General features: G+C 42.3%; 1 protein-coding gene across 2 annotated transcripts in view; it reads left to right on the forward strand.

Moving 5' to 3' along the window:
* The window catches only part of KLHL29 (kelch like family member 29), a 392,776-nt gene that overhangs the window by 355,744 nt on the left and 11,314 nt on the right, over window positions 1–25,718 (forward strand). For both annotated transcript variants that reach the window (XM_071742039.1, XM_071742041.1), the window contains 4 exons: window positions 2,510–2,692; window positions 5,477–5,657; window positions 14,349–14,542; window positions 22,772–22,916. In XM_071742039.1, the coding sequence (XP_071598140.1) occupies window positions 2,510–2,692; window positions 5,477–5,657; window positions 14,349–14,542; window positions 22,772–22,916 (703 nt within the window). The remainder of the gene's footprint in view (window positions 1–2,509; window positions 2,693–5,476; window positions 5,658–14,348; window positions 14,543–22,771; window positions 22,917–25,718) is intronic.

A 25,718-nucleotide genomic window follows, 5' to 3' on the forward strand; every position in this document is an offset into this window, starting at 1 on the left:
ATTTCTGCTTTGATTGAGCACTTAAGAGCCTCTCCCAGTGACCAGCCGTGGGTGTGGAAATGTACACAGTGACAGAGTCTGTGACACATCTCTGTGGTCTTGAAAGTGAGCCATATGCCTTCTGTGCCTCAGTTTCTCTAGCTGCAAAAAAACAGGTGAAAAATCTGCTTCTTTGTCATTCAGCCTCTTGCAGGGAGCAGCTGATTAATATTCATAAACCAGATTCACTTTCACAGCCCTGTGTAAATAGATATTCATGCCATGAGTCTCACAGTGTCAGTTCAGACTGTTGGCTGGCTCCAAAACAAGAGGATCATACATGATATATTCCCTTTTAAAAACCCAGCAGCTAAGGAGAACCATGTCACTTCGAGGAGCTTCACACCTGAGGAACTCATGCATTTTCCTTTTTGGAAAAACACAGGGAAAAAAGCTAAGTGCCCCACTCACCAGCACAACCTGTATCATGGGAGTGTGAGAAATATCTTAACTAATTGTTGAACTGAGGGTGGTACAAATACCCTGTAGGAGCAGGGCATGCAAGAAGGAGTCAGGTGAAACATGTGAATTGTTTTAATGTGCTCCCTGTACTTCTGCCTCCCATAAGTACAATCACAAAGCCAGGCAAAACTTTCTGCTGTTGCCATGAATGCTAATGTGGCACAGAGATGGCACATCAAACTACAGCATTTGCAGCTTCTGGAGACTGCCTCATCAAGGCACCTTTCAGAAGGATGAAGTGTAGAAGACTTTCAATAACAATCTACCCTAAAAAAGTCTTTCACTGAAGATGACTAATGGTGTGATGTTTGAAGGGATTTTTGAAAAGTGCTTATTTTATGTATATAAAATTGTAGGTGTAATATCAACCATTTCCAAAAGCTTGTTGATGAGGTAAAAGTGATTCTCTTGAGGTAAGAGAGGGTGATTATGGTTTTTTAGGTCAGAGTCTAATTATATAGAATCATGTTATTTTGCATATCAACAGCCTTCATGTAGGCACAAAGGATCTCTAAACACACTTTGTGGACTTGCTGCAGCATGTCACATGCCCTCTCGAGGTCATTGATTATAATCAATTTATGTCTTGCACAGGTGATTAGATTTACTGATATGGCACAAAAATAATGATCTCTTGTTACTGAGAAATATTTATTTAAAATCGTACAGCACTTTAACTTAATAACTTTCAAAAGAGTAACCTTGCTTGAATGACACAAATGCATTTTTTGAAAAGGCTAATGAAGAGTGGGGATAATCCATTACTCTGAAGTCACATTTTGCTCTGCTGCAGCTCCTAATCTCTCTTGCACACAATCTCACTTGGGCTGTTCTGACCCCCCTGCCCGTGCACACTTCTCTCAGGGCTGGGTACCCTAACACATCACAACAACAGGTCTGGCCACAGCTTTTGAAATATCAGTTCTTTCAGCTCATGGATACATGGTCCTGCTTCTGAGCCTACCTCTCCTGGCAACTGGTTGTACTTAGGTCTGCAATTGCTGCAGAAAGATTATTAACACCTCTGCTAAGCTGTAAATCCAAACTATCTCCAGCATTTGATGCTTGGGATTGGAGCCAGACTGCGACCCATCGCTGTGGAGAGGAGTCTGGAGTAACACCCAGATCAGATTTGACTCAGCTCTGGCTGTAAATTGAGAATAAAAACTCTGAGATTTGGGTTGCATTTGCACTAATAGAGAATTTGGCTTGCTGTACACCCTGCATATTACAGTCTTAAGGGAGCTGCTCAAGCACAGATACAGCTCAGTGAATTACTGCATGAGGGCAGGGGCTACCTCCATTATGTTTCCTAGCACCTAGTACACAAAGATCCTGTCAAGAACATTCCTTAATCCTTGACATGAGCACATGTTATCTAAAGCTGGGAAAACTTGCCTCTGGTAAAAGCACCAAAAACACCCAACCCAAAAAAACACCAAACAAGCAAACAAAGCCCACAGCAGAAAATTATATATTAGGTACATATGCAGAGAGAAGATGAGAATGAAGAACCACAACCATAGTCTAAGTCTCCTCTAAACATTAGCTTTTAGTGGGAGAACACTTCAGGTAGAAGTCCAAACATACTTTCCCTGGATGATGGCTAAAATCCAAAGCTATCACAATACTTGACAAAATTCCCATTTTCTTCAGTGGAACAGGAATTTGCTACATGCAGGTCTCACTCAAAGACTGTTAAAGTCAGTGAATGTCTTTACATGGAACTGCCTTTTTATTTGTTTCCCCTTAAAGTTTAGCCCAGATGGCACATTTCCTCCCAAGTTCTCCCAAGCATGTTCATAGTCTTATTCCTTACCCACTGCTTACCCCCCACACACACAGACACACACTCCCTTTTTCCTCACCCTTCCTAGTTTGATTGCAGTAAAAACCAGATTTATATACAGTACCTTAAAATGACCGTCTCTGCCTGGGATTTTCTGATGGGTCCTGCCTGGTTGAGAGATGTCACTTTTTAATAATATTTTTCTTACTTGAATCCTAGGTGTAGCTGAGGTAATAGTCTTAGTTGGGGGTCGTCAGATGATTGGCATGAATCAACGAGCTTTAACAGCAGTCACTTGCCTAAACCCTCAAAACAACAAGTGGTACCCATTGGCCAGTCTGCCCTTCTATGATCGAGAGTTCTTCAGCGTGGTCAGTGCTGGGGACAACATCTATCTCTCAGGTAAGCAGCAGAGATCATAGAATCTGAATGGGTTTGTTTGGAAGGGACCTTTAAAGATCACCTAGTCCAATCCCTCTGCCCTGGGCAGGGACATCTTCCACTAGGTCAGGTTGCTCAAAGCCCTGCCCACCTTGACGCTTAAGACTGCCAGGGATGGGGCAGCTTCTCTGGGCAGCCTGTGCCATTTTCTCACCATCTCCATTATATATTTTTTTTCCATATATCCGGTCTAAATCTACACTCTTTCAGTTTAAAACTGCTGCCTCTGGTCATTTCACCACAGACCCTGGTAAAAAGCCTCCCTCCATCTTTCTTGTAAGGCTTCCTTAAGTACTGAAAGGCCACAATGAGGTCTCCCTGGAGCCTTCTCTTCTCCAGGCTGAACAAGCCCAACTCTCTCAGACTTTCTTTATAGGAGAGGTGCTCCAGCCCTGTGACCATTTTTGTACCCCTCCACTTGAACTTACTCCAACAGGTCCATGTCTCTCTTGCACTGTGGACCCCAGAACTGGACACAGCACTGCAGGTGGTGTCTCACAAGAGTCAAATAGAGGGGGAGAATCACACCCCTTGACCTGCTAGCTACATTTATTTTGAGTCAGCCCAGAATAAGATTGACTTTCTGGGCTGCAAGCACACATGCCAGTTCATGTCCAATCCCCTAGTCTTTCTCAGAGCTGCTCTCAGTCTCTTCATGCCCCCGATTTACTGGGCTAGGAGAAAAGTTTCTTCCTTACAACACAGGCAGAGCAGACAAAGAAGGACTTAAGGGAGTTTTACCCAGCTGCTCCTGGAGGAAAAAAAAAACAAAAAAAAACCAACACAACAAGTGGGAGGGAGGCTTGAGAGAAGGATTTCCCTGGTTTTATCATTCTCCATTTCTCTGTGGTGTTAATGTTCTCTCAAAGCAGTCAAAAGCAATATTTTGTGGTTGCAACATGAAGAAAATAGATCTGACAACCATCAAGCATGCAAAGAGGTTTCACTGCCATAGAAACACAATTTAAAATACTGGCTGTATGTGAGTCTAAATGGTGGGTTATAGAATTTGAGACAGACAGGCTGCACTGCTGAATATGTGGCCTACACTTACAGTATTTGCTTACAGGAGCATTCATGTTTTATACTGGTTGTTGAGACCTCTCTTTTGACAGTAGTCACTAGCCCTGTAATCTCCTTAGTTTCAATGAAACTGAGACCATGCTCCTTAAAAGACTTCACTCCCCAAGTTGCTGTCTGCACTGCACCCACAGCATCACCACAGCTGCTTTTCTGCAGTCTGCTGGTACCTCTGCTTGGCTGGAGCAGGAAAAGCAATTCCCACCTGGTGATGTAAGGATGCTTGGATGGCAGCTGAGGGGAGGTTTGATGATAAAAAGAGGAGCCTGGGCAGGGAGGCATGGATGTGTGCCAACCAAGGATGTAATTGGGAGCACACATGCAGGAGGCTGTACCAGTAAGGGGTTACAGCTGTTGCCTTCCCCTTGACGAGCTCCCTCACTGCATTTTCTGCAGTAAATTGCTGCCTGTGGTGTAAGTTCTATTAATACTGCATTCAAGGCCCTAAGGATTGATTGGAAATTATTTCTTTATGGTTTTGGCCCGTACTTGTTATGCTGCTGGAGCAAAAGCCTTCTATGGAAGCTTTTGTGAGATGTTGACTTTTAGTTATTCTTAGCTGAGCTACTTTCCAGTATGTAGAGACATTTTAGGCTGTGCCATACCTGCTAACAAAAGCCATTGAATCCTAAATTCAAAGCTTATTCATCTCTTTCCCTTGAGTCCGGATGAATGACCTGATAGTATTTGGTAGCTACAATAGGAGAGCTGAAAGTACCACATGGCTGGAAACCCAGCTGAGTATCAGTGGATATTTTGCTTTGCTCAAACTTAGGAGACACATGAAAGAGGGAAGGGAAACCAACAAAAGTAGGAATGAACCCCTGCGAGATCCAAGTGCTGGACTCCACACTGCATAGCATAGGTTTGGAGAGCAAAATACCAAAATGCCTGGTTTTCTCATTAAACCACAGAACTGAGTCTAGTTTCTTTTCCTGACTCCTAGTGTGGTCTCAAATCAATCATGTCACCTCCTCATGCTTCAAAACAGGGATAGTAAAACACCCTCTAAGTGGCTACCTTGAAAGCCTCAGTCAGAAGTTAAAAAATAACCAATATAAATATTCGCTGGAGCATCTTGAGCTGTTTTGCAGGAGTGGGACAGCTGGTTCTTTCCTTCATCAGCAAATGAAAATAAATAAGAAATTTGTCCCTGAAAATTGGGCATTAAGCCTACAGTACAAGCACTGACTTTATTCTGCCCGCGTGTGTTGCTTCAATCCATCACTGCATTAAGCATTTTAGATTTCAGACTGGCCTGTGTCTCACAAGCCAAGATAGGCTCTGCCTTCTGACACCTTCTTGCAAGTGTTGAAGTAATTTAATAGACTGGAGGTTATTTATGAAAAGGGTCTATCCCCTTATGTACATGTCCCTCGTAATATGACATCTTGATTTCTTCATGCCATCTTATTAAAAAAAGACAGCCTTTGGGGCACATGAATAAATGACACAGATATGCATCATCGGAACAGATGCTCAGCATTGAGGGTGATTTATTTTAATTAGTCAAATGTCATTTGAAGAGTTTTTACTTTGTAACTGGCTTTGATTGCCGTGTGGAAAGCTTTTGCCATTCCGAGATCTCACATAATTCTCCCCTTTTTTTTTTTTTTTTTTTTATTTATTTCCCTCCCCCCCCCCCCCCCCCCCCGTCGGTGCCAGGCGGCATGGAGTCGGGTGTCACGCTGGCTGATGTCTGGTGTTACATGTCCTTGCTCGATAACTGGAACCTCGTGTCCCGCATGACAGTCCCGAGGTGTCGACACAACAGTCTGGTGTACGATGGGAAAATTTATACCATCGGAGGGGTCGGTGTGGCAGGCAACGTTGACCATGTGGAAAGGTAAAAAAAAAAAACAAAAAAAAAAAGCCGCAAACCCAAACCGTGCTGTTGGCTGGAGGTTTTTCTTCATGCGATATTAAAGGACTGTTTCCCTTTAAAGGACACATCAAATGGGCTGGGTGTGCTAAAACAAGCTTTTATAATAGCTAAGAAAGGGGGAAACTATGCAGGATTGGGTTTCTTTTTAAGCTTCAATGGAAAGCATTGTTTCAAACCAAAGGCGAGGGCTGCCGGTTTGTTTGTCAGTTTGCTCGGGGGAGGGAGGAGAGGAATTAAGCTTCTTTGTGGACACTTTACACAGATGATAGAATGAACTTAATAAACTTCCTTTGAATGTGGTACTGATGGAAGTCTTTACAACCACAATAATCCTTTTCTTTTTTAAACCCAAAAAAAGAAACTGCAAAGTAAATTTCTTGCATGAACTCTCCTGGTAAAGCACCTCAGCCTTGGCCTGGGTGGAAGATCCTCCCTTTGGTGGTCCTGGCCTGGGGCTGAGACCTGCAAAGCTCTGACTAAAACAACCAATAAATGGAAACAGTTTTCAATTCCTGGCCAAGGGGCTGACTCTGGGGAGAATGGAAATTTCTCTTTTCAAGAAGAGTCCAGATATAAAAATTTTCCTTTTCTTACATGGAACATAAAAAAAGGGAAGGAACAAAAGCACAAAAGAAACATTTCACAAAGCAGAATTCCAAAACTAATTTCATGGCAACCATAACATCCAGTAAAACTGTAAATTTTATATGTGTCTCAATGTTTTCATTAAAAGATAGAAACCACTTGGAAATGCGAGCAAACTGAAAAACAAACCTCTTATATAAGAATATTCCATTCAAAAAAGATCAATACAGCCCCAACCTTATGCAGACACTTAAAAAGGCATTGTGACAATAGATTAATGATACTTTTTTTGTGAAATGTTTTTCCTCCTTAGTGAATCTGGCAGAAAAAAATGTGAGGGTTTTTTTTCTTTTTGTCATTTTTAAGTACTGAAATTTGAATACTTCTTCAGTAACATTTTGAAGCAGGCAATTCCCAGTAAAAGTTTCCTTAGCAGGGGAGCCAAAAAAAGGCATGGGTCATTTAGAAAGAACCTTATTCAAAAGATTAGGATTAAAGATATTTTCAATCTATTATTTCTTTTTAATCTATTATTACATTTATGTTCCATTTATGCAGGGAGGGGTTATTTTTTCATTTAAGTAGATACCATACCTACTGAATACCAAAACCTGTATTAAAAGTTAAAATAATGTGTCAAAGACACACAGGGAATTAGAAAAAGCCAAAAATGAAGTTTCCTTTTGCAGATCTATTTTGTAATATCATCCTTAATCGGGTGATCACCTTATTTCTGCCTATTCTAGTGCATGGGGCAGACAAGTTTGGGGAATGTGTGCATGGCCAGGGAGATACTACCTGATGCTGAATGATCACCATTTACATAAAGTTTGTGTCCTTTTTTGTTCACAAATTTGGCACCACTTTACCTAGGAGAAAAAGATCTGACAGAAGAAAAGATGTTGTGCAAGTACCCTTCCCTCCCAGCCCAGGCTGAAGAGCTGATGTTGGTGATGATGCTCTCAGGAAGTCAGGGAAATGGAGGCAGCAAGGAATGGATGATCAGTAATAGCAGTGAATGCAACACTTGAATGTTGCTTCACTCCTTAAGCTGAGCTTAAGGTGGACACTGCCCTTGGGACTTGCTTTGAAGAAAATCTCACCATTTTATGCAGATTTCTTTTCTTATTCCTGAAGGTGTTCGTCCTGTAATTTGTCAGTAAAATGTTAACTGACAAAAATGGTTTTGTGAACATGGGAGGGAGCAAGCCCAGGAGATGCAGTCGTTCAACCCATCTCTCAATAAAGAGGAGCACTGAAATAACACCATTGATATATGTCATTGATTCAATGACCTCTTGCAGTTTTTCCCAGAGTCTCATTTCATTCTCTGCTCTGATTTCCACAGTCTGCCTTTAACAAAGCATCCAAAACACTGGTCAGTTGAACGAACCCCAAATAAAGCAAAGTCTCCCCCTCTCCTTCCTTATCTCAGTCACCCAAGCCTTTGCCACAAATGACATTGCAGCCTGCAAAGTCACACTCAGGCCCTTGGTGTACCCTGCCTGGCTCAGTGAGAGCAGTCATGCTGGTTTTCTAGTTGTAACAAGCCCACCAAGAGACTTTTTATGTGGGAAAGGAGCAGATTTCCTCCCTATCATTTCAGCACACACCTCCTCAACTGCAATAAGGATGTCTTGTCATGGGGATTTGCTAAACCCGTGGTTATAATTAATCTGCTATTGTCTATAAAGTGACTTGTGAGACACAGTCAGGGAAAAAGTGCAACACAGCCTCCTTTTGGTTGTGCCAAGAAATGAGAGAGGGTTTGGGATGTTTTCTTTTTTATCTGTTGCATTAAAATGACAGTGGGGGACAAAAGAAGCAGAGCATGACATGGCTGACTGAAGCTGTGTGTTTTAACAAGGATGTTCCAGGGATCTGCTGTTAAAAATGCAGGTGGGGAAAAGCTGACCCTCATAGGTATCCTGAGCCAAGTGCAGCCCTTCCAGGCAAAAGCATTTCCCATTTGGGCCAGGCAGCTGATTTATGGGAGCATTCAGGAATTTAAGTCATAGAGATCACTGTACACACTTCTGCAAGCATTGAGGGTTTCTGGATTTGAGCTGCAACCTAAAAAAAAAACAACAAAGTGAAGTCACTGTAATTGCTCAGTTGTCTCTAGTCACATGTGCAAATTAATGCTTTTTACTCTTTCTTTTTCCCCTCCCTCAAGAGCTGCAAGTGACTGGCCTTCACCCACCATATTTCTGTGTGGGCTTCATATTCCTATTCAAATATTGGGTTGCTTTGGAGGGGACATTGAGGTACCATCTCTCAGGAGGGGGTAAGCCTCTCTTTCATTCCAGCAGGTCTCACAACAAGCACTTTATTAAGATTATAATGAAGTTATAAGATCATATGCCTCAAGTCAGGTAACGACAAAAGCTACCTCTAACTGAGGTTAACTTTGGTCCCTTCAGAGTTGAATTTTAGGGTCACACACTCTTGGATATTAGCTTGGTTTTCATCCTAAATGTGGCATCTGAGATTACAGCCCTGTTATCCACCCAGATGGAGGTACAGGGTCTCATCTGGGCCTGACACACGATGCAGTCCTGGACTGTGCCACCAGTGTGAAGAACAATGCACTGGACACCATCCCTTGCTGGGCCATCCACACATCCCCCCATGCACATGCAGCTTATCTTTCCCAACCACATTTTGCTTTCTGCTTGCTCAGTTAGCTCAGCTGTGACCATGCCCAGCTATGGCCAGGTTTTGATGCATTTTTGTTGGTGTGATGGAGGGCACAGCTCCAGTCCAAAGACACCTAACCTAACCTGAGTAGTTAGCAGCCCCAGAGCATGGAGACAGCAGTGTCTCACCACTGTGTGTCTTTGAAAACAGAGAAAATAATGTTTCCTTCCAGTTTTTTCCTTGTTCTCCACCTCTTTTTCCTGTAATTGGAATATTTCATCCTACATGGTTAAAATCTTGCAATGTTGGTTTGATTGTATCTTGTTTTTCAAAAATAGGTATCAGACTGTCTTAGCTATACATGCTACCACCTGACTACATCTAATACATCTGCTGCACCATCAGAAAGCATTAGAGCAAGTAAGGACCACTGGTCTAATGATTTATGGCATCACCTCCTGTGCTTCTCTCTCCATTCTTTTGGTTAAGTGATGATGAAGGGTGCAGCTTCAACCAGAAATTCTGGTGCCACTTAGATCAGTGGGTGTTCTCCCATCAACTCCAATGGGGCTGAGATTTTTTTACCCTCTCTCTGCCACTTGTTTGTGAAAAGGCAGTAAAAATTCTGACTGGATGGATAACATTACAGGCCTATCACAAGCAGACAGGTAGGAGTCATTTGTTACTCACATTAAAACAATATGCATGTGCCAGAGGGTCTGAGTTATAAGTCCATTTTTGTGGCTGTACGTGGGTATATGTTCAGGAGAGTTATGTTTTTGGAATGAGTGTTTAGGGAAATAACAGCATGACTGCAGTTCTCCATCAAGCCCCTCTGGCAAGTTTCTCTGTGACAGGGAGTGAGTCATGAGGTGTTAGGTGAGAGGGTATTACACTCTCTGTCTTCTTCTGAGATATGAGTGGAGTTGGGAGGCGGCGAAATGAAGTGGATCCATGAACTACTTTTCCAGATAATGGATGGAGCCTGTAATATATGCAATTTGAGAGCCAAGGAGACTGCGTATGCTGACAAGACAATGTATGTGACTAAAAGTGTGGAAATGTGGGTGCTTTGTGGTTATTATCTGTTTGAAGGACGGAAGAAGATGAATCCCCTTGACCTGACAGCGCTTTTACAATAAGGTTGTCTAAAATCAGGAGATTATTTCAGGTTGGCAGTGTGCACTTGGAAGACAGTCTAAAAAATTCAATGTAAAGAATAATCTTTACAAGCTTTAGAAGCTACTTCAGAACCTAGTGTTTTATTGATGTCTTAAGAAAATTAGATATATAGCCTTGTCCAAAGATAGTTTCTTAGGCTCCTCAGAGCAGTCAGAAGAAAATAAAAAGGCAAAAAATAGTAATCCATTAATGTGATTTTAAACAACATGTGATTCATCTGAAGAGTAGATCAATATGACACTATGCAGCTTTATTTTGGATAGCAGCTTTCCTGCAAACAGAATTATATAATTTGTAAGAAACTGGAGGGTGCATGTCTGTAAGCAACTGATCATGATGTAAGGATTTTTTAATCTGAATGAATTAATATGCTTATACAGCTGTTAAACCTAGAAGGAGAGAAGAGACTGAAGAGGGAAAAAAAAGCAGTTCTCAGGTACTGAAGAGATCAAAAGTCAAGAAGTCAGAAAAGCAAATGGCACAGCTTGAAATGAAGGGGATTCTGCTGTTAGCACTGAGTGGTAGGGAAAGAACAAGAAGGGAGGTGTTAAATGAAATGAGTGAAGCAAGAGGAAGATCAGGCCCAGAGATGAAATCCTAACAGTGGGGAGTTGTGAAATCCAGCAAGGTTATTCCTGCATGTGCTCTCTTCAAGCCTGGGCTCTATTTTGTGCTGGGTTCAGATCATTTGCCATATCATGGGTGTATAAATAGTACATGAAGCAGAGGATAGTGACTGCACAAGGGTCAGGTGAGGCAAGAGTGCTTGGTGCATGTGAATGACAAGCAGGGACACCCATGTCCTGCATGCCTGGAAAACCTGATGTCTGGAGCACAGTGGGGCCGTGGACCGTGGGGTTGCAGTGAGTGCTCTGGGGACAAAGGAAGGCGTGCAAGGGCACCCACGTAAAACCACACGTGAGCCCATAGTATTCAAGGACTGAAAAAACAGGAGTCAGTCATGTGGAAGATGTCCTTGAAGTTTCAAGTTCAGCAAATTGGACGGGCTTTGTAGGCCCATGGCCAAGGAGTGGATGGACATACCGGGACTGGAGGAGAGGGAAGAAAAACCTTTGCTTGTCTCAAAGCCAGATGCCATTAAGTCTCCATCTATGGCTTCAAAGAGGGAAATCAAATGCAAAGCTTGCTAATGGAAAGACATCAAAGTGGTTATTCTTTAAACCAGTTCCCTTTCCACTGGCCCCTGTTCAGAGCAGTGTCAAAGTCAGCCAAGGAGTCACTAGCACTCACGGTGGTAGAGAGACGGCGGTGCTGGAGATGAGGAGACAGATGTAAAGGCCCAAGGGCAGAGAGGTAAAGCAGGTGTCATTATTTCCTGTCCTGGAAGGTTACAGAGATTCAGCTTTATTCATTTTTAAACCAATTTAGTTAATCTGTTGCAAATCCTTGTGTGAACGCATTTGAGATAGACCAAAATGATGGCAACCTGCCTTGCCGTGGGAGACTTAAGGAGCTTAGACTACTTAGTTGATCCCACAGAAGATGAAGAGGTGACTTTATTATTTTCAGCAAGTGCCTACGTGAAAGAGAGAGATTTGATAGCAGACAGCTTTATAATCCAACAGGAAAAAAAAATGCCTCACTTTCTGGTAGGCGAGAGCTGAAACAAAACAGAGACTAGAAATCAGGTCTCCAAATTCGCAAGGAGGGAATGAACCAGAGGGATAAATTCCCAGAGGACGGAGGAACTTGATGAACAGGTATCAGGAGGCCTTGAAGGCATTGATTTTCCTTCTTCAGCCCCCGGGTTAAATTAGGCACTTACTTAAGAGGAATGATTTGCTATGTGAAACCCATGCTGGATGCCCATGTTAGGTGGGCAAGGGCTGACTTCCACCTTCATAATGGTTCACTGACTTCTTAAACCAAATGACCTTCAAGACAAGAGTGGATTTTTTTTGCCCCACTTGCACCCATATCCAGTAGATTTGCAGCTTTTGGCTTTCAACAGATAAAGTGAAAGTGGTAATTTCTGGTTTCCTGGTGGCAGATGGAGGAGGTTTAGAAGACAGAAAAATCAGTTCTTTCATTGTGTAGCATAAACAGAGAGGAGTGAAAAATGGGGTCTAGAGAACCTGAAGTCCCAGTAGTAAAATTCATCCAGAAAAGGGACTGTTGTCTTTCAAATTTGAACATTTCTCCAGAATTCCTAAAATGTGATCCTCAACCACACCCAACCCCCAGCAGATGTGAAGGGGATAACCCCTCCCTCAAAAAACTGTGTTAGGATGGTCAGAAAGTCATTGGAAGGAATGTGTCAGCCCTGGGACTTGGGGTCTGCCAGGTACCTCTGCCAGCACAGGGAAAGGCATCACAGCTGCTCATTGTCCTGTCTCAGGCCACTTTGGCCTTTCTGAAGTTTGGACTAATGGTGGTGACAAGGCAGAGGGGATGGTGTGAGACAATGCATATCAGGTGACAGATATAATTTGTGGTTTAGAAGCCAAGGAACCAAAAAGGCACATTAGATCAGTTCTTTTCAGATCTGTTTCTTTGCCCAGTTTCTAACCAAGTTCTTAACCAGTTTTTATTATGACATTAATAATTAAATTACCAAGCCCCTAATCACTGCAGTTATCAAAGCAGTGTATGAAACTTTATATTAAGTGACATTTTTGCACATCTGCTAGGATGGGTGTGAGTGCTGCTCTGAGGCTAAATGCAGGAGCTGCAGCTTAGGGTATTTTGCCTGGAGGAGTTGCTTGTGCAGTCAGAGTCCATCTGCAGGTGGTTTTGGTACCAAACCTTGAGAATCAGCCCAATATAGGTGTGGCTGTTGCCTTGATTGCTCCCAGCACCATGTTGTTTAATCTTGTTATATTTCACCCCTTTGATCACTTTGTTGTAGATGAATTTAATTTCTCAGTAACTAATTTAGAGCATCGTACAAGGCAGTTCTCCATGCTCATTAAAAGGGACATCCCTATTATTTATTTTTTTTTAGCTAAAGTTTAACTCTCTTGCTATTGCTTCAGTTTTATGAGCATGTTAATTACTTTCAGTTATATTACTTGGAAACTCATTAATACATTTTCATTAAGCACATTATTTTGTGCTATTTCCACCATTTCTATCTCATTTCCCTTTTTCCCAAGTTTGGGCAGTGAGAATTTGAGGGATGTGTAACAAAGGGAGAATTCCCCTGTTGCTAAATCATTTTTTTACAAATGGGTTTGTGGCCATGGATTCATTTCATGTTTGCATATTATATATTTCACTAATATTAAGAGCAAAAGCCCTGAATGGGTGATGAGGGCTTCTGTTCTTGCAGTCAACAATTCTGAATAATCGCTACACAGGAAACTTCTATTTGACTGAATGTGCCATTACATGGAAATATAGAAGCCTAAAAATCACATTATTTTCCTCTGTCTATAAGACTCATTTTAGAGCAGCTATTTGGATCCCTGCCACATTATCTTGAAAAAAAAAATAAAAAATAAAAAATTGATGCCTGTACTTGTGACATTGTCTAAAATGAATCTTCATCCATGGATTATTAACTGCACATCCCTTATGGTCAATGGCTTAATTAAATCAGATATTGATGACCTTAAAACTAATTTAGCACTTTTTATGAATACTCTTTTCTGTTTGCTTCATGTCAAATATGGATACAATGGTGAAATCTTATTCCAGCATTAATGTTTGCAGCTTCTTGCAATGAAGCACAGTAGTTTGGTTTGCACAATGAAAATTAAATGGAAGCAACTTACTCTGGCATGAATTGTGCATCACTGGTCAGTTAACTAGAGAAAAAAGAGCTATTGTGTTGCATTGTGTTGCAGGTGAGATGTGTTCCAGAAACCTGCACAACTGAAGTGCATTAACAGTTGCCTGCCTGCGGTTGCTATTGGATATCACTGAACTGATTTGGAAGAATAATCTCATTGTATACCAATTAATAGAAATTAATTACTGGAAGACACCTCAACAAAGATGTCCTGAGTTTCTTCAGCCTGGACTATAATGAGATCTGAGAGGCATATACAGAAAATAGAATCAGATTTCTCTGGGCTTTTCTCAGTGATTTAAAAGCTCAAAAAAGGCATTAATTACACTGTTTATCTGGGGCTGAATAGGTAGGATGTTAGAAAATACATTTTCACCTTCTGCTTTTCTTATTCTCAAGCTGCCTTTCTGCTACATCCCAGTTTGCTTTCTCTGCCTGTCTGTCCTGCCCCAAGTTGCAGCATCTCATCTCCCTCTGTTGCCTTCTCCTAGGTACGACACCATAACCAACCAGTGGGAGACCATTGCTCCTCTGCCAAAGGCTGTCCACTCAGCTGCTGCCACAGTTTGTGGTGGAAAAATCTACGTCTTTGGTGGGGTGAATGAGGCCGGCCGAGCTGCGGGGGTCCTGCAGTCCTACATCCCACAGACTAATTCCTGGAGTTTTATAGAGTCTCCGATGATTGGTAAGGGATATGTGGGGGCAGAGTGAGCCCATATTATGACAGAAACCTCTGTGCTGTCGGTATTTTAATGCCTTTGTGGAAAGCAAATGAGTTGGGGGGGTGAGGGGAGATAGGCTTACAACAAATTTGCAGGAATGGGTGGTTTATTATACCAGAGAGGTAATTATCTGAATCTTAACTGAAGGCAATCACCACTCATTAATACAGCTAGTTATCAGTTAGAAGTGAAAAGTTCAAAGCAGAGGAGAAAGAAAAGCAGTTATTTAGGTATGGACAACTAGTAATTTTGGATATATATAAAAAAAAATTAATCAGAAAGTGCAGTGAAACTTCATCCTGGCATCACGTGTTGCTTCATGTGGTTTTACAGCAGTGCTCAGTTAATGGGTTATTATTCATGGGTATCTTAAAATTCCTCCTGTCCTGTGGGCAGTGGCAGTCGTTCTTAACTGGGATTTATCAGTGATGTCCAAAGGCATATGTGCTTCAGAGGCTGAAATCTCTGAGACATGTAGAATATTAAAACTGTGTTTATTAGTTTTTGATGCCCTTGAGCTCTCCAAACAGCTTACAGAATACAGAGTAAGAGGAGAGGACAAATTTTCCACCATCCCAACCAATATTAGAGGTGCAGACTTCCTTCTAAAATTAGGGTAGTGCTCAGAAGATTGGATCTTATCTGCTTTCTGAAGTGATTTGCACCCTGATTGTTGCTGCTACTTTTGGGAGTCAGGTTTAGCATTCAGCTTCACAAGGGCATTACTGCAGGGTAGCAGCTGACCTGGGACACCTGCCCTGTGCTGGGTGGCTGTGACAGCCTTCAGTCTGCCTGTACTCCAGTGGCCAAAGAAACAGTGCTCATACATTCATCCCAGAGGAGCTGCCTTGAAGTGGTTTGCCTTTGCATCCTAGAATCATGAAAGGTTTGGGACCTTTAAGGGTCATGTAGTCCAACCTCCCTGCAGTGAGCAGAGAGACATCTTCAACTAGATTAGGCTGCTCAGAGCCTTGTCCAACCTGACCTTGAATGTTTCCAGGGATGGGGCATCTGCAGTGTCTCTGGGCAACCTGCTGTAGTTTTTCTCCATCCTAAAGCTCTTAGTCACGTTGGAACTGTGACATGAGGTGATTCATTTAAAAAAAATTGTGGACTCATTACTGAGCGTGGTAGAGCAATAGGAGCAGCAAGTAATAAATAAAAGAAGCACAATTATAAGGTATTGAGGTAAGGCCTAAGCATATTCAGAAAACTAAAATTAGTTGCTCTTTTTATTGTACCTTGTTACAGTTATTATGATTCTCTTATTGGGGTTCCTTGGTAGACCAGGTCATGAGGAACTGGTAGAAAGCCACAGCTGTAGCCACCCCTGTGCTGACAGTGCTGCTGCTTTCTGACTCCCCTGCTGCTGTTTGTGTCCAGCCTAACATAACATGACATGCATGTGATGCAGCATGAAGCACCCAGCAGGAGGGTGTTAACCAGCAGAAGTCATGTTTATGTAATACAGCAGTGCAAACAACCCCATTGCCTGGCTTTTCCCATCACATGGCTACAGTTGCAGTGCTTCATTTAATCCACTGACTGACAGTATGAGGTTTTCCTGTACTCACAGTGTACTGCAAAAACGAGTGCATTATGCAAAGAGGTATTCCCGTTTTTCTTACCAAAATAGTATGAGTGCCACAGGAGCTAAGAAATCATTCCCTGGGCTTGTTACACTGTCTAGCAGGCATCAACACCATGCGTGCTTGGAAAACAACATCCAAGCCATCCAGAGTTGGGTTTGTCACCCATTGTGCTCATGCATGTATACTATTATTTCCTAACAGAAATACATGAAAGACACCAGTGATTTTTAAAAGGTGGGATTTATGTATTCTTGGAGTAAGCAAAGTTAATTAGTTAAGCTGAAGGCATAAAGTACATGATTAAATGAGGAGTTGCTGTGTGTCTTACAGGGAAATATATAACATCGATTTATTTGCAAATAAAGTAAAATAACACAGAGCCTGAAAAATTGCACCCCAGCACAGAATATCAGGGGAAGTGAGCTGTTGTGATGGTTAATAGTTGCTAAAAGTCAGCGGGAATTCTGGAGATACACTTTATTTCTCCAGCTCTACAAGAACTTGCATTAGTAAAGTACCCCCCACTAACTGGATTCTCTGCCAAGTGTAGTACAGTCAACATGTATCTAAACAAAGGAACAGAAGGAGTTTTAGGGTGCTTTTTAAAAAATGGAAACTGAGATAAATCCTGGTATGATCACTGCTGGGATGCCTTCGACAGCCTCAGAGCCTTTTTGTGTTATTTCTGAATTCTTAAGGTGTCCTTCTGAACTAAGCATAGTGAGACAGTTAACGATGAGCTGTGTTGGTTAAGGTCACCTCAGAGATCAGTGAAACTTGTTAGACCTCAGGTAGGACAACAGATTATTTACAAAGATGTCAAGCATGCTCAGATAAGCACCAGTAAATGCAAGTACTAAAAGAAACCAAGGTGTTTGGAGATTTTTTTAGTAGTAGTACTTGTTTCAAGTCACTGTGGGATTTTATGGTAGTGCATTGAACACATCATGGCACTCATCTGAATCCATCTCTTCTAAAGTGCCATGTGCCAGCCAACACTTCTGATGCCAGTGGGCAACACTGGTATCAGTCATGGCAAGGGGAAAAGTCATTTTTTGGCATCTCTGTGTGGAGGTGAAGCAGGCTGGACTGCCATACTGTCTGTGCAGAAGAGAAATGGAGACTGACAGTGAGTCCACACACTCTGCTCTCTTCTGCCTGGATTTCTTCTCAAATAAGCAGTAAATTCACTTCCAGTTTCCATTTATTCTTCAGCCTTCCCCTGCCAGGAGGTGTTGGGATGGGGGTGGCTGCATGCAGTAGATATGACACTGACCAACACATTGCAAGTGGATGCTATGGTAGCTTTTGGGTATGTGTTGATCATGCACATCCATGTTTTGAGAGGAGAGGGTTCCATTCCCTATCATTTGCCCCTCACCTGTCCTCCCTGCCTTTGGAGTTGGCAGATGTTCCTGCAGCAGCCCAGGTCACAGCTTGATATTACCCCAGTAATGGAGTTTGCCAGGGCTTTGCCATTGCATTTTTAAGATAAACCACCTTGCACATCCCCTTTTTGTGTTTTGAGCTGTAAGAAGTTGTCGAGTCAAAGTCCTACCACAATAGATGAACCCAGGCCACATACTTGTAGCACCTGCCTTCCCATTTCTTGCCAGGCTGTCCTACATAGCTCTGCTAAAAGTGTATTTCATGCACAGCTTCCTGAGATTTGTCTTATCTAACAAGATGGCCACAGAAGACATGTTAAAGTCAGTGATTGTAAGTAAGCCTAATTATCTTGTCACCCCCTTTTATTTCATTTTGTGCCTTTGTGCCAGAGCACTAAAATATGCCTTTTTTTGATACCCTGAACAGTCAGTGCCTGTACTGGTGGAATTACATTTTCTAATTAATATTTCTGGATTATTAGAAAACCAGTATTTAATCATCACCACTATTAAATTTTAAAATATGGTGAGAATTATGGGAACACAGATGTTGAAGATCTCTGAGCATTTCTGATTTCTAACCCAAGTATCCTGTTCCTCACCACGCCGTTTACTGCTACAGCGATATATCCAACCTAAGTGGGACAATCACAGAGCTAAGAATACAAGAAATATCTGGAAATCAGGAGTGCACTATTCCATAGCTTACTGCCATTAAAATGCATAATCAGTCCCATTAATTTATTTTTGAACTTTACAAGAAAAATCGGGTATATGTCTTGGCCCTCCCTCTGAGGTCAAGTATCTATGTGTGGGTTTGGCCAGCTCTCACCTAGAAGCCTCAAAGCAAAGAGTGTTTCATCTCATCCTTCAACATATTTTTCTTCCCATGACTAATTCTCAGTTTTTTCCACTAGAGAGCTTGAATTTTACTTTCCTTTGTCTCACCCATTTCCCCTATGGATATGCTGTATCCTCCATTCAAAATGTTTTTTTTCCACTCCTTCACATGTTCCTCCTACACATACTTTGCCCCCTACCCAGCCAAATCAGTATTTTTGTGTTTGCTTTTTACCAGATGCCTTCCCTTTCACTTCCTACTTCTGCTTCATCTGTGTGGCCATGCTTTGCCCAGATCTCTTCAGCTCATCAACATTCTGCCCAAAAGTGTGATGCTGAAACTGCCCCACAGTGGCAGGTGGAGCCTTCTCCCTTCTTTTGGCACAGCTCATCCCCCCACACATACACCAGATGTGGTGTTTGCAAGTGAGGACATTCAGCTTCAGTGTCTCTAAGGAGGCTTGAGCAAATTCTCACTGGGGAAACCATATTGGTCACTGGGGACACAATAGAGACCTGCAGCACATTGGAGAAATCAGCCAGCAGGAGAGCACTGAGCCAGCAGGGCTGACATCTGAGACCATTCTGGTAATTGCAATATCTGCACTTTGGCCTCACGAGCTATGTTACAGATCACATCACAGTCTCCCAGCTGCCATGGGAGCTTATCCATTACTGTACCATTCTTGAGCTTGTCTGCATAGTATCCAGGGAAGGGAAGAGGCAGTTCTATTAAAATAGAATTAGTTTGTCTTAACCTGTCTCCTTTCTCCAAGCTGCTTCATCATGTGCATCAACTCCCCACACCAATCACCCTCACCTCCAAGGAGACCCTTTGCTTGGCATTATACCTGAACTGGTGGCATCCCCACGCTTCTTCATCCTCACAGAAATGTTTGACCAGCTTGGTTTTAATAACCTTCTTCCATATGAAGTGCAGCTACATTGTAATGTCACTTCGGTCCCTGAGCGAGTGCTTTACTGGAAGGCAACATAAGATCTTTAAGCAGAAAGGGAAAGCAGAACTGTGCTACTTGACCATATAATGTACTGAGAGATATGAGAGCCAGGACACACATCACAGACAGCACACTCTCGTTACTGAGGAGAACACCAGTAGGTTAAATTATCATCCCCATGTGAAGTATACCTCTGGCTGAAGGATTGTCATTGAGTGCATACCCCTCCTGGCAATGACCTGTCACTAGAATAGAAATACTTGCATATTTTTCTATAGCAACAGCAAAGGAGAGCGATGTTATTATGTTATCCACTTGGAGAGAAGAGTACCTTTTATCTTTTATTTCCTTTACATTTATTCTGCTTTCTAATCTCAAGTGTGCTTGCTGTCCTGGACAAATCCCATTTAAGATTTTCCAGCCTGAAATGGATTACTATATCCAACAACCCCAATGCTTGAATTTTTGAGGGGAAAGGAGGCTGTTTCTGTTTCCATGCTTCCTCTCCCTTCTTTTCCTCCACTCTGGCAGAATTTTGAAACAATCCCATGTCCCTGCTCTATCCTACAGCAGGCTTCTGACCTATAGGAGCTCCTGTTCATGCCAAGCATGGACTGTGACCACGTTAAGGACTTCTAGCAGCAGCAGAAGTTGGAATCTCATGTGTGGATGCATGAGGTTACCAAAGTCCTGGGAAGGATAACACAATGAGAAGGGCATGGGTAGGGCACCAGGAATGAAATAAGGTGAAAGGCTGAAGGTGGTCATCCACACCTATGTAGCAGAAAAGACAGCTTCCATTTTCCAGATGCCCTGTATCCATGAGCAATTCCTGCCTCCATGGTAACAAAACAAACATAAAACTGACTGTTTTCTCTCTACCTGTCTCTGGAGGGGTGTCCCGCCTGTCGTTCTGACTTTTCTTCATCAGGATCAGGAGACAGTTTGCTGTGAACTTCTCCCTTCCCCACAGAAACAGGAGAGATTATCTCCGTTTCTTGTGTCTCAGGGTTACTTTATATCAATTTATGAAACTGTAGCTAAAGCCAAAAGCAGTAAAAAGACAACATATATGTGACATATTGAGAAATGGATGAGAATCAAACACAATTGTGTCCTAAAAAAGGAAAGGAAAAGACTATCAGACTGTCTGCCTATTTAAAAAGAAAAAAAAAAAAAAAAAAGTCACTATAAAAATAACCAAGGGGTTTTCCTTCTCTTTCTTTAACAAAAAGGAATGTGAAGTCACTGATTCAGTCTCCTGAGAGGCCTCTGTTTCTGCCTTGAGGGAGCCCCAGATAATTTTCCTGTGAGATTTGGGAGATGAGTTCTTTTTTTTTTTAATGCAAGAATTTTATTCTCCTGCAAAACATTGCTAGTCAAAGAAAAAAAAATACAAGAAGATGTGATAATTAAATACGGAAAATTTCTGCTGAGTGTCTTAACTGGAAAAAATGTCACATATGCAAGTCTGATTTGGAAAGGGATGCGAGCTGGGTTGTTGGACAGATAAGTCTTTCTGATGAATTATAGTGGCTTAGTGGCACCGAGAAGAAACTGAATACTCCTTGTTCTATTTTCTGGATGAATTAGTTTCTTCCCATCTGTTCCCAAGGATCAGTGACATTTTCCTAATACACCCGTGTTTTTTTGACATATGCCTGTAGATACTCAGTGTAATAGGAGCCCAACTTTAACCCTTAGCATCTTTGGCTGTTTTCATGCTGGGTGCTGCACCCCTGTCCATGAACTGATGTGGAGTGAGATAAACCCCATGGCCATGCTGGAACAGAAGCAGCCACCACAAAACCATTATTTCCCTTATAGTCTAACCAGTGCAAACCTCTGTTAAGGAGTTTACTTTTCTTCTGGAGGTGTTCATCAGCTTTTGCTTAACTCCTGCCAAATGAAAGCTCTCATTGAATATTTAATGGAATAAGGTGGTTTTACAAGAACCTCAGGGTCACACCACCAATCGTGCTAGAGGTAACCAAATGCCCAAAGTGAAGCTGCTGAGGTTGGTTCAAGCCCATCTCTTTCTGTGTTCATGAAAGGACACAGATATAGTGTTATAGATCTGTGAGGAACAGATAGACCCCTTCAGTGTTGTGAAGAGGCTACTAACAGAGGTGTAAGAGTGTAGTAAAGATGACACTGCACCTCCTCTCCTGTGCACTACCCCCAGCTCCCTGCACTTGAGAGGAGGGTAGCAGGGGCTGAAGGCAACTGAAAGGGCTGTGTCTGGGCTGATCTCTGCTGGAGATGCAAGAGGATCAACCCTTTGTGAGCATATAAAAATGCAGATTTTGAAGAGGCTATAATTTATAGCTACATATGGACAATTTTTATGTGACCTGTGACAGCAGAACAGCCACCAAGGAAACACCTGCCTCACACCTCAAAGGACCTAGGCACTTGCTTCTTAGAAAAGTGGTTATTAGGCTTATTTTAACTCAAATAAAGCCATGTATTTTCCCATCTTTTTTTCCCCAGACACTGCTGATTGGTGTCATTGAAATGTTGATTTTTTTTTAAAAAAAAAAAAAAGTGTAGCATCAAGACAGACACCATTATGAGAAATTTCAGCCCAACTGGCTCATATTTCATAATGTGCATATGGCGTGCTAGCAGCATACGGGACAAGTCAGTTAATTAAATTGGAATTATTTTATTCGATAATTTGTGGTTCATTTTACCAGTATTTCTAATAATGCCATAGTTAACACAAGAGTTTTAAAGCATCTTTGGAAACTCTGATTGCACATGATTTAGGATAAGGGGTTTGTTCCTTTCAAACCCGAGCCTCACAGAGTTTTTTGTTATACTACAGGACTGCTTGGAGGTACACACACATTAGAAAATAAAAATGCAGGTGAATTCATGAGACAGATGAAGGGGAAAAGAAAGTCGGGTCTCAGAAAATCTTCTGGACTATGTGGGTGACCTTCCCACAAGCAAAAACAGAAAACAAAAGAGAGTCAACTATTGGATATTATTAAGCAGGTCTCAGCACTGTGTGTTTCTTCTGTACTTAGCTGCTGCACAGGCATGGGAAGCATCTGAGTTAAAATTTACAGCAATTCAAAATTCTGAAACAACTTGACATCTTAATTTTATGTGTAAGAGTGGAGCTTTCAGGGTGACTCCATTAGGCTTCAGGAGAGGATAATTGTACTTTACCAGTTCAGAGGGAGGTGCCTACTGGGGGATGAAGGACTGATGAACTTTAAAAGTGCCTTTGAGAACTTGGAAAGAGAAGAACAAGACCAGGAAAGGTTTCCTCATTTTTCTTTCCCTAGCCTTGGAGGTGTAGAGAAACGTGACTTATCTATAAATAAGGGGAATGCATAAATAAAAAAACAGTCTCCAAACCTGAGCCTAAAACTGATCTCAGTGTTGCTTTCCATTGACAGATAACAAATATGCTCCTGCAGTCACTCTCAATGGGTTCATCTTTATTCTTGGAGGAGCTTATGCACGAGCAACCACCATCTATGACCCAGAGAAAGGCAATATTAAAGCAGGTCCCAACATGAACCACTCCAGACAGTTCTGCAGGTGAGAAAAACATTAAAAACTGAATTACCAGTGCCTTAATATATTCTGCTGATACATAAACTAATACTACCTAACAGTGAAGGGGAGAGGGGAAGGGGGGTGTGTACCATCTGGGGGTTTGCCTCATCACTTTTTTACACATGTTCAGGGTCATGGCATTTCCCAAAAGGCACATCTAGGACCCTACCATGGTTCATGTGTGTCTCCACATTCAGGCACTATGGATCATGGAGCAGATTTGTGTGGGGCTCCTCCAGCAGACCACAGGAACATTGTTTTTCTGTTTGCCAGTTGTAACTGGGGGATGATACATACCCTGCTGTAGGAGTGACCACCATAATGTGGAACATGTTTTTTGCTAACTAGCTAAAAGATCCTTGAGAGAAAGAAAAGTACTGAATAAGCACCACACGCTGATATTAATTATTATTTATTACATGCTTTTGATTGCTTTCTGGGCTTGCTTCCCTGCACCCGGTCACACATTTAACAAACTTCCCAAATTGGCTGACAAAAATAAAACTTGGCACCCATCGCAGGTACTGGCAGAACTTAAAGGCCTTGCAAAAAGTATTACATGGCTCTTAGAGAAAGACAGGCTTGTTTCAGCCTTTGGATGGCACCAGCCCCTGGCAGAGCAGATCCCCATGTGGGGAGGTGGCTGAGCTGTGGGTGTCGTGGGGAAAAGACACGCGGAGGGCATGGGGTGAGGCTTTGTCACTGAGGTTGGATGCAGCAGCCTCCTGAGGCACCAAGCAAAACCAGGATAGAAGGGTTGTGCCAGGCAGGGGTGGGAGGAATAGCAGCCATGGGGCAGCAGCTGGAGCCTCATCCCCAAAATAGTTCAGCCAGCAGCTCTGCTCCTTGCCCCAGGACTGTCCCCATCCTATGGTTGAAAATCACCTCTGCGTTTTAACTTGCTGCATTTAACCTTTACTTTGGTGCAGATGAGAAATTTCCTTTTTAAGAAAGCACGCTCAGCTTTTCTCTTTTGGCTGGTTTGTTGGGGTTTTTTTTCCTGCTTTTCAGCCGTTTTTCTCTCTCTTTTGTTAATTTCCCGAGCGCCCTCTCTTGGCAGCTCAAGCGCCTTTGGTTGCAAAGAAAAGAGCGGAGCAGGCGGCTGCATCCCGGCAGCTGGAGCCCTGTGTCCTGCCTTAAGGTCAAGTCTTCCTTCTCCCTCTGCTCTAACAGGAGGCAAAGAAGGATGAGAAAGAGCCTGCAGCACTCAGACAGCTGCTAATGATATTTTTGTGCTGAAAAGCAGAAATAAAGGGTAGGATGAAGCTCAGGATTAGAGCCCCAGTCAGTAAAGTCAGAGAAGCATAGAATCACAAACTGGTTTGGGTTGGAAGAGACCCTAAAGATCCTCTCATTCCAACCCTCCTGCACAGGCTGGGATACCTCCCACTGGACCAGGTGCTCCAAGCCCTGTCCAACATTACCACAGAGGAGGCAGCCAGAGCATCTCTGGGCTACCTGGGCCAGTGTCTCACCACCCTCACAGTGAAGAATTTCTTCATAATGTCTAACCTAAACCTACCTTCTTCCAGTTCTAAGCAATTCCCCCTTGTTCTTTCACTCCGTGCCCTTGTGAAAAGTCCCTCCCCACCTTTTTCGTAGGCCCCCTTCAGGTACTGGAGAGTACTGGAAGTACTGGAATGTACTTTCCTGGAAAATGGGTCATGTTGCACCAGCCTGTTGTCTTTTGGTTTTTGGGGGGCGAAGTTGTCTTTCTTGTTTTAGCTTTCAATAAAACACACCTGGCTGCTAAAGACAACTATGATGCTATAATATAGTGCAATCTCCTCGAAGTACCTGAGATGAAATGTGAGGGACTTGAACATTTGATACCCTCCTATATTTTTCTACAGGGAGGAATGAACTGCTCTTTGAACTTCTCTGTTTTGTAAGACATAACAAAAACCTGTTAAATAAGTATCTGGATACAAGAGAAATTGCATAGTTATGGTGATTTCAAGTAAAGGTTGTTGGCTGAGCATCCCACCTGAAAACTTCCTAAGGTTTCTCATGTGTAGGGATGCTTTGCTCTGCATCCTTCCAGTGGGACACCTTGTGTCAAAGATTTGCTTAAGTAGAGTCTAGTGACTGTCAGTAGAAAGTAACTTTGAAATTATTTTTTTTGCAAAGCTGAAAGCAACCGTGAGCTGTAAATCTACGTTTACAGTCATAAAAAAAAAAAAAAAAAAAAAAAAAAAAAAAGGGAATAGTTTGGTACATCCCAACTGGGTGCCAAAAAAGGCACCATTTCAAAATTCCGTAGATGGTCTGGGAAACAGACTAGGAAAAATACTTCAGCCAAAAGAACAGATAAAGGTGTGATAAGAACTAAGTAAATCTGTAGGTTTGGAAACAGGGAAGATAGGAGGTTAGCAGTAACAAATGTATAGGATAAAAACTGGCTGCTGCTGCAGAAGGCCAAGGGAAGCAGTAAAATACTAAGAGCAAATAGGAGGAAAAAGAAGGGCTCTCTAAACCTTTCAGGATCAAATTTGTAATTGCAATCAGTTGTAAAAGGCATATGAGGTAGCAAACTTCAGCACAGACCAATTGGATGGGTGTTTTTCATCTGTATTTGGAAGAGAGCAAGAGGGTTTGATTCCATATTCTGCTGTGAGGGGACCAGAAGTGATCACCATTGGCAGCAAGGAAATATGTGAATGAAAAAGGTCAGAAATTTGGTACCCAGATCAGGCAGCCCAGCTGACTGGGGCTGAGGTGTCTTTAGAGACTCCACTGAGAAGCTGTTTTGAAGCAGTAATGCTGATTTTTAATAACTCTTAC

The sequence above is a fragment of the Heliangelus exortis genome, chromosome 3 (genome assembly GCF_036169615.1).
Source record: "Heliangelus exortis chromosome 3, bHelExo1.hap1, whole genome shotgun sequence".
NCBI lineage: Eukaryota > Metazoa > Chordata > Aves > Apodiformes > Trochilidae > Heliangelus > Heliangelus exortis.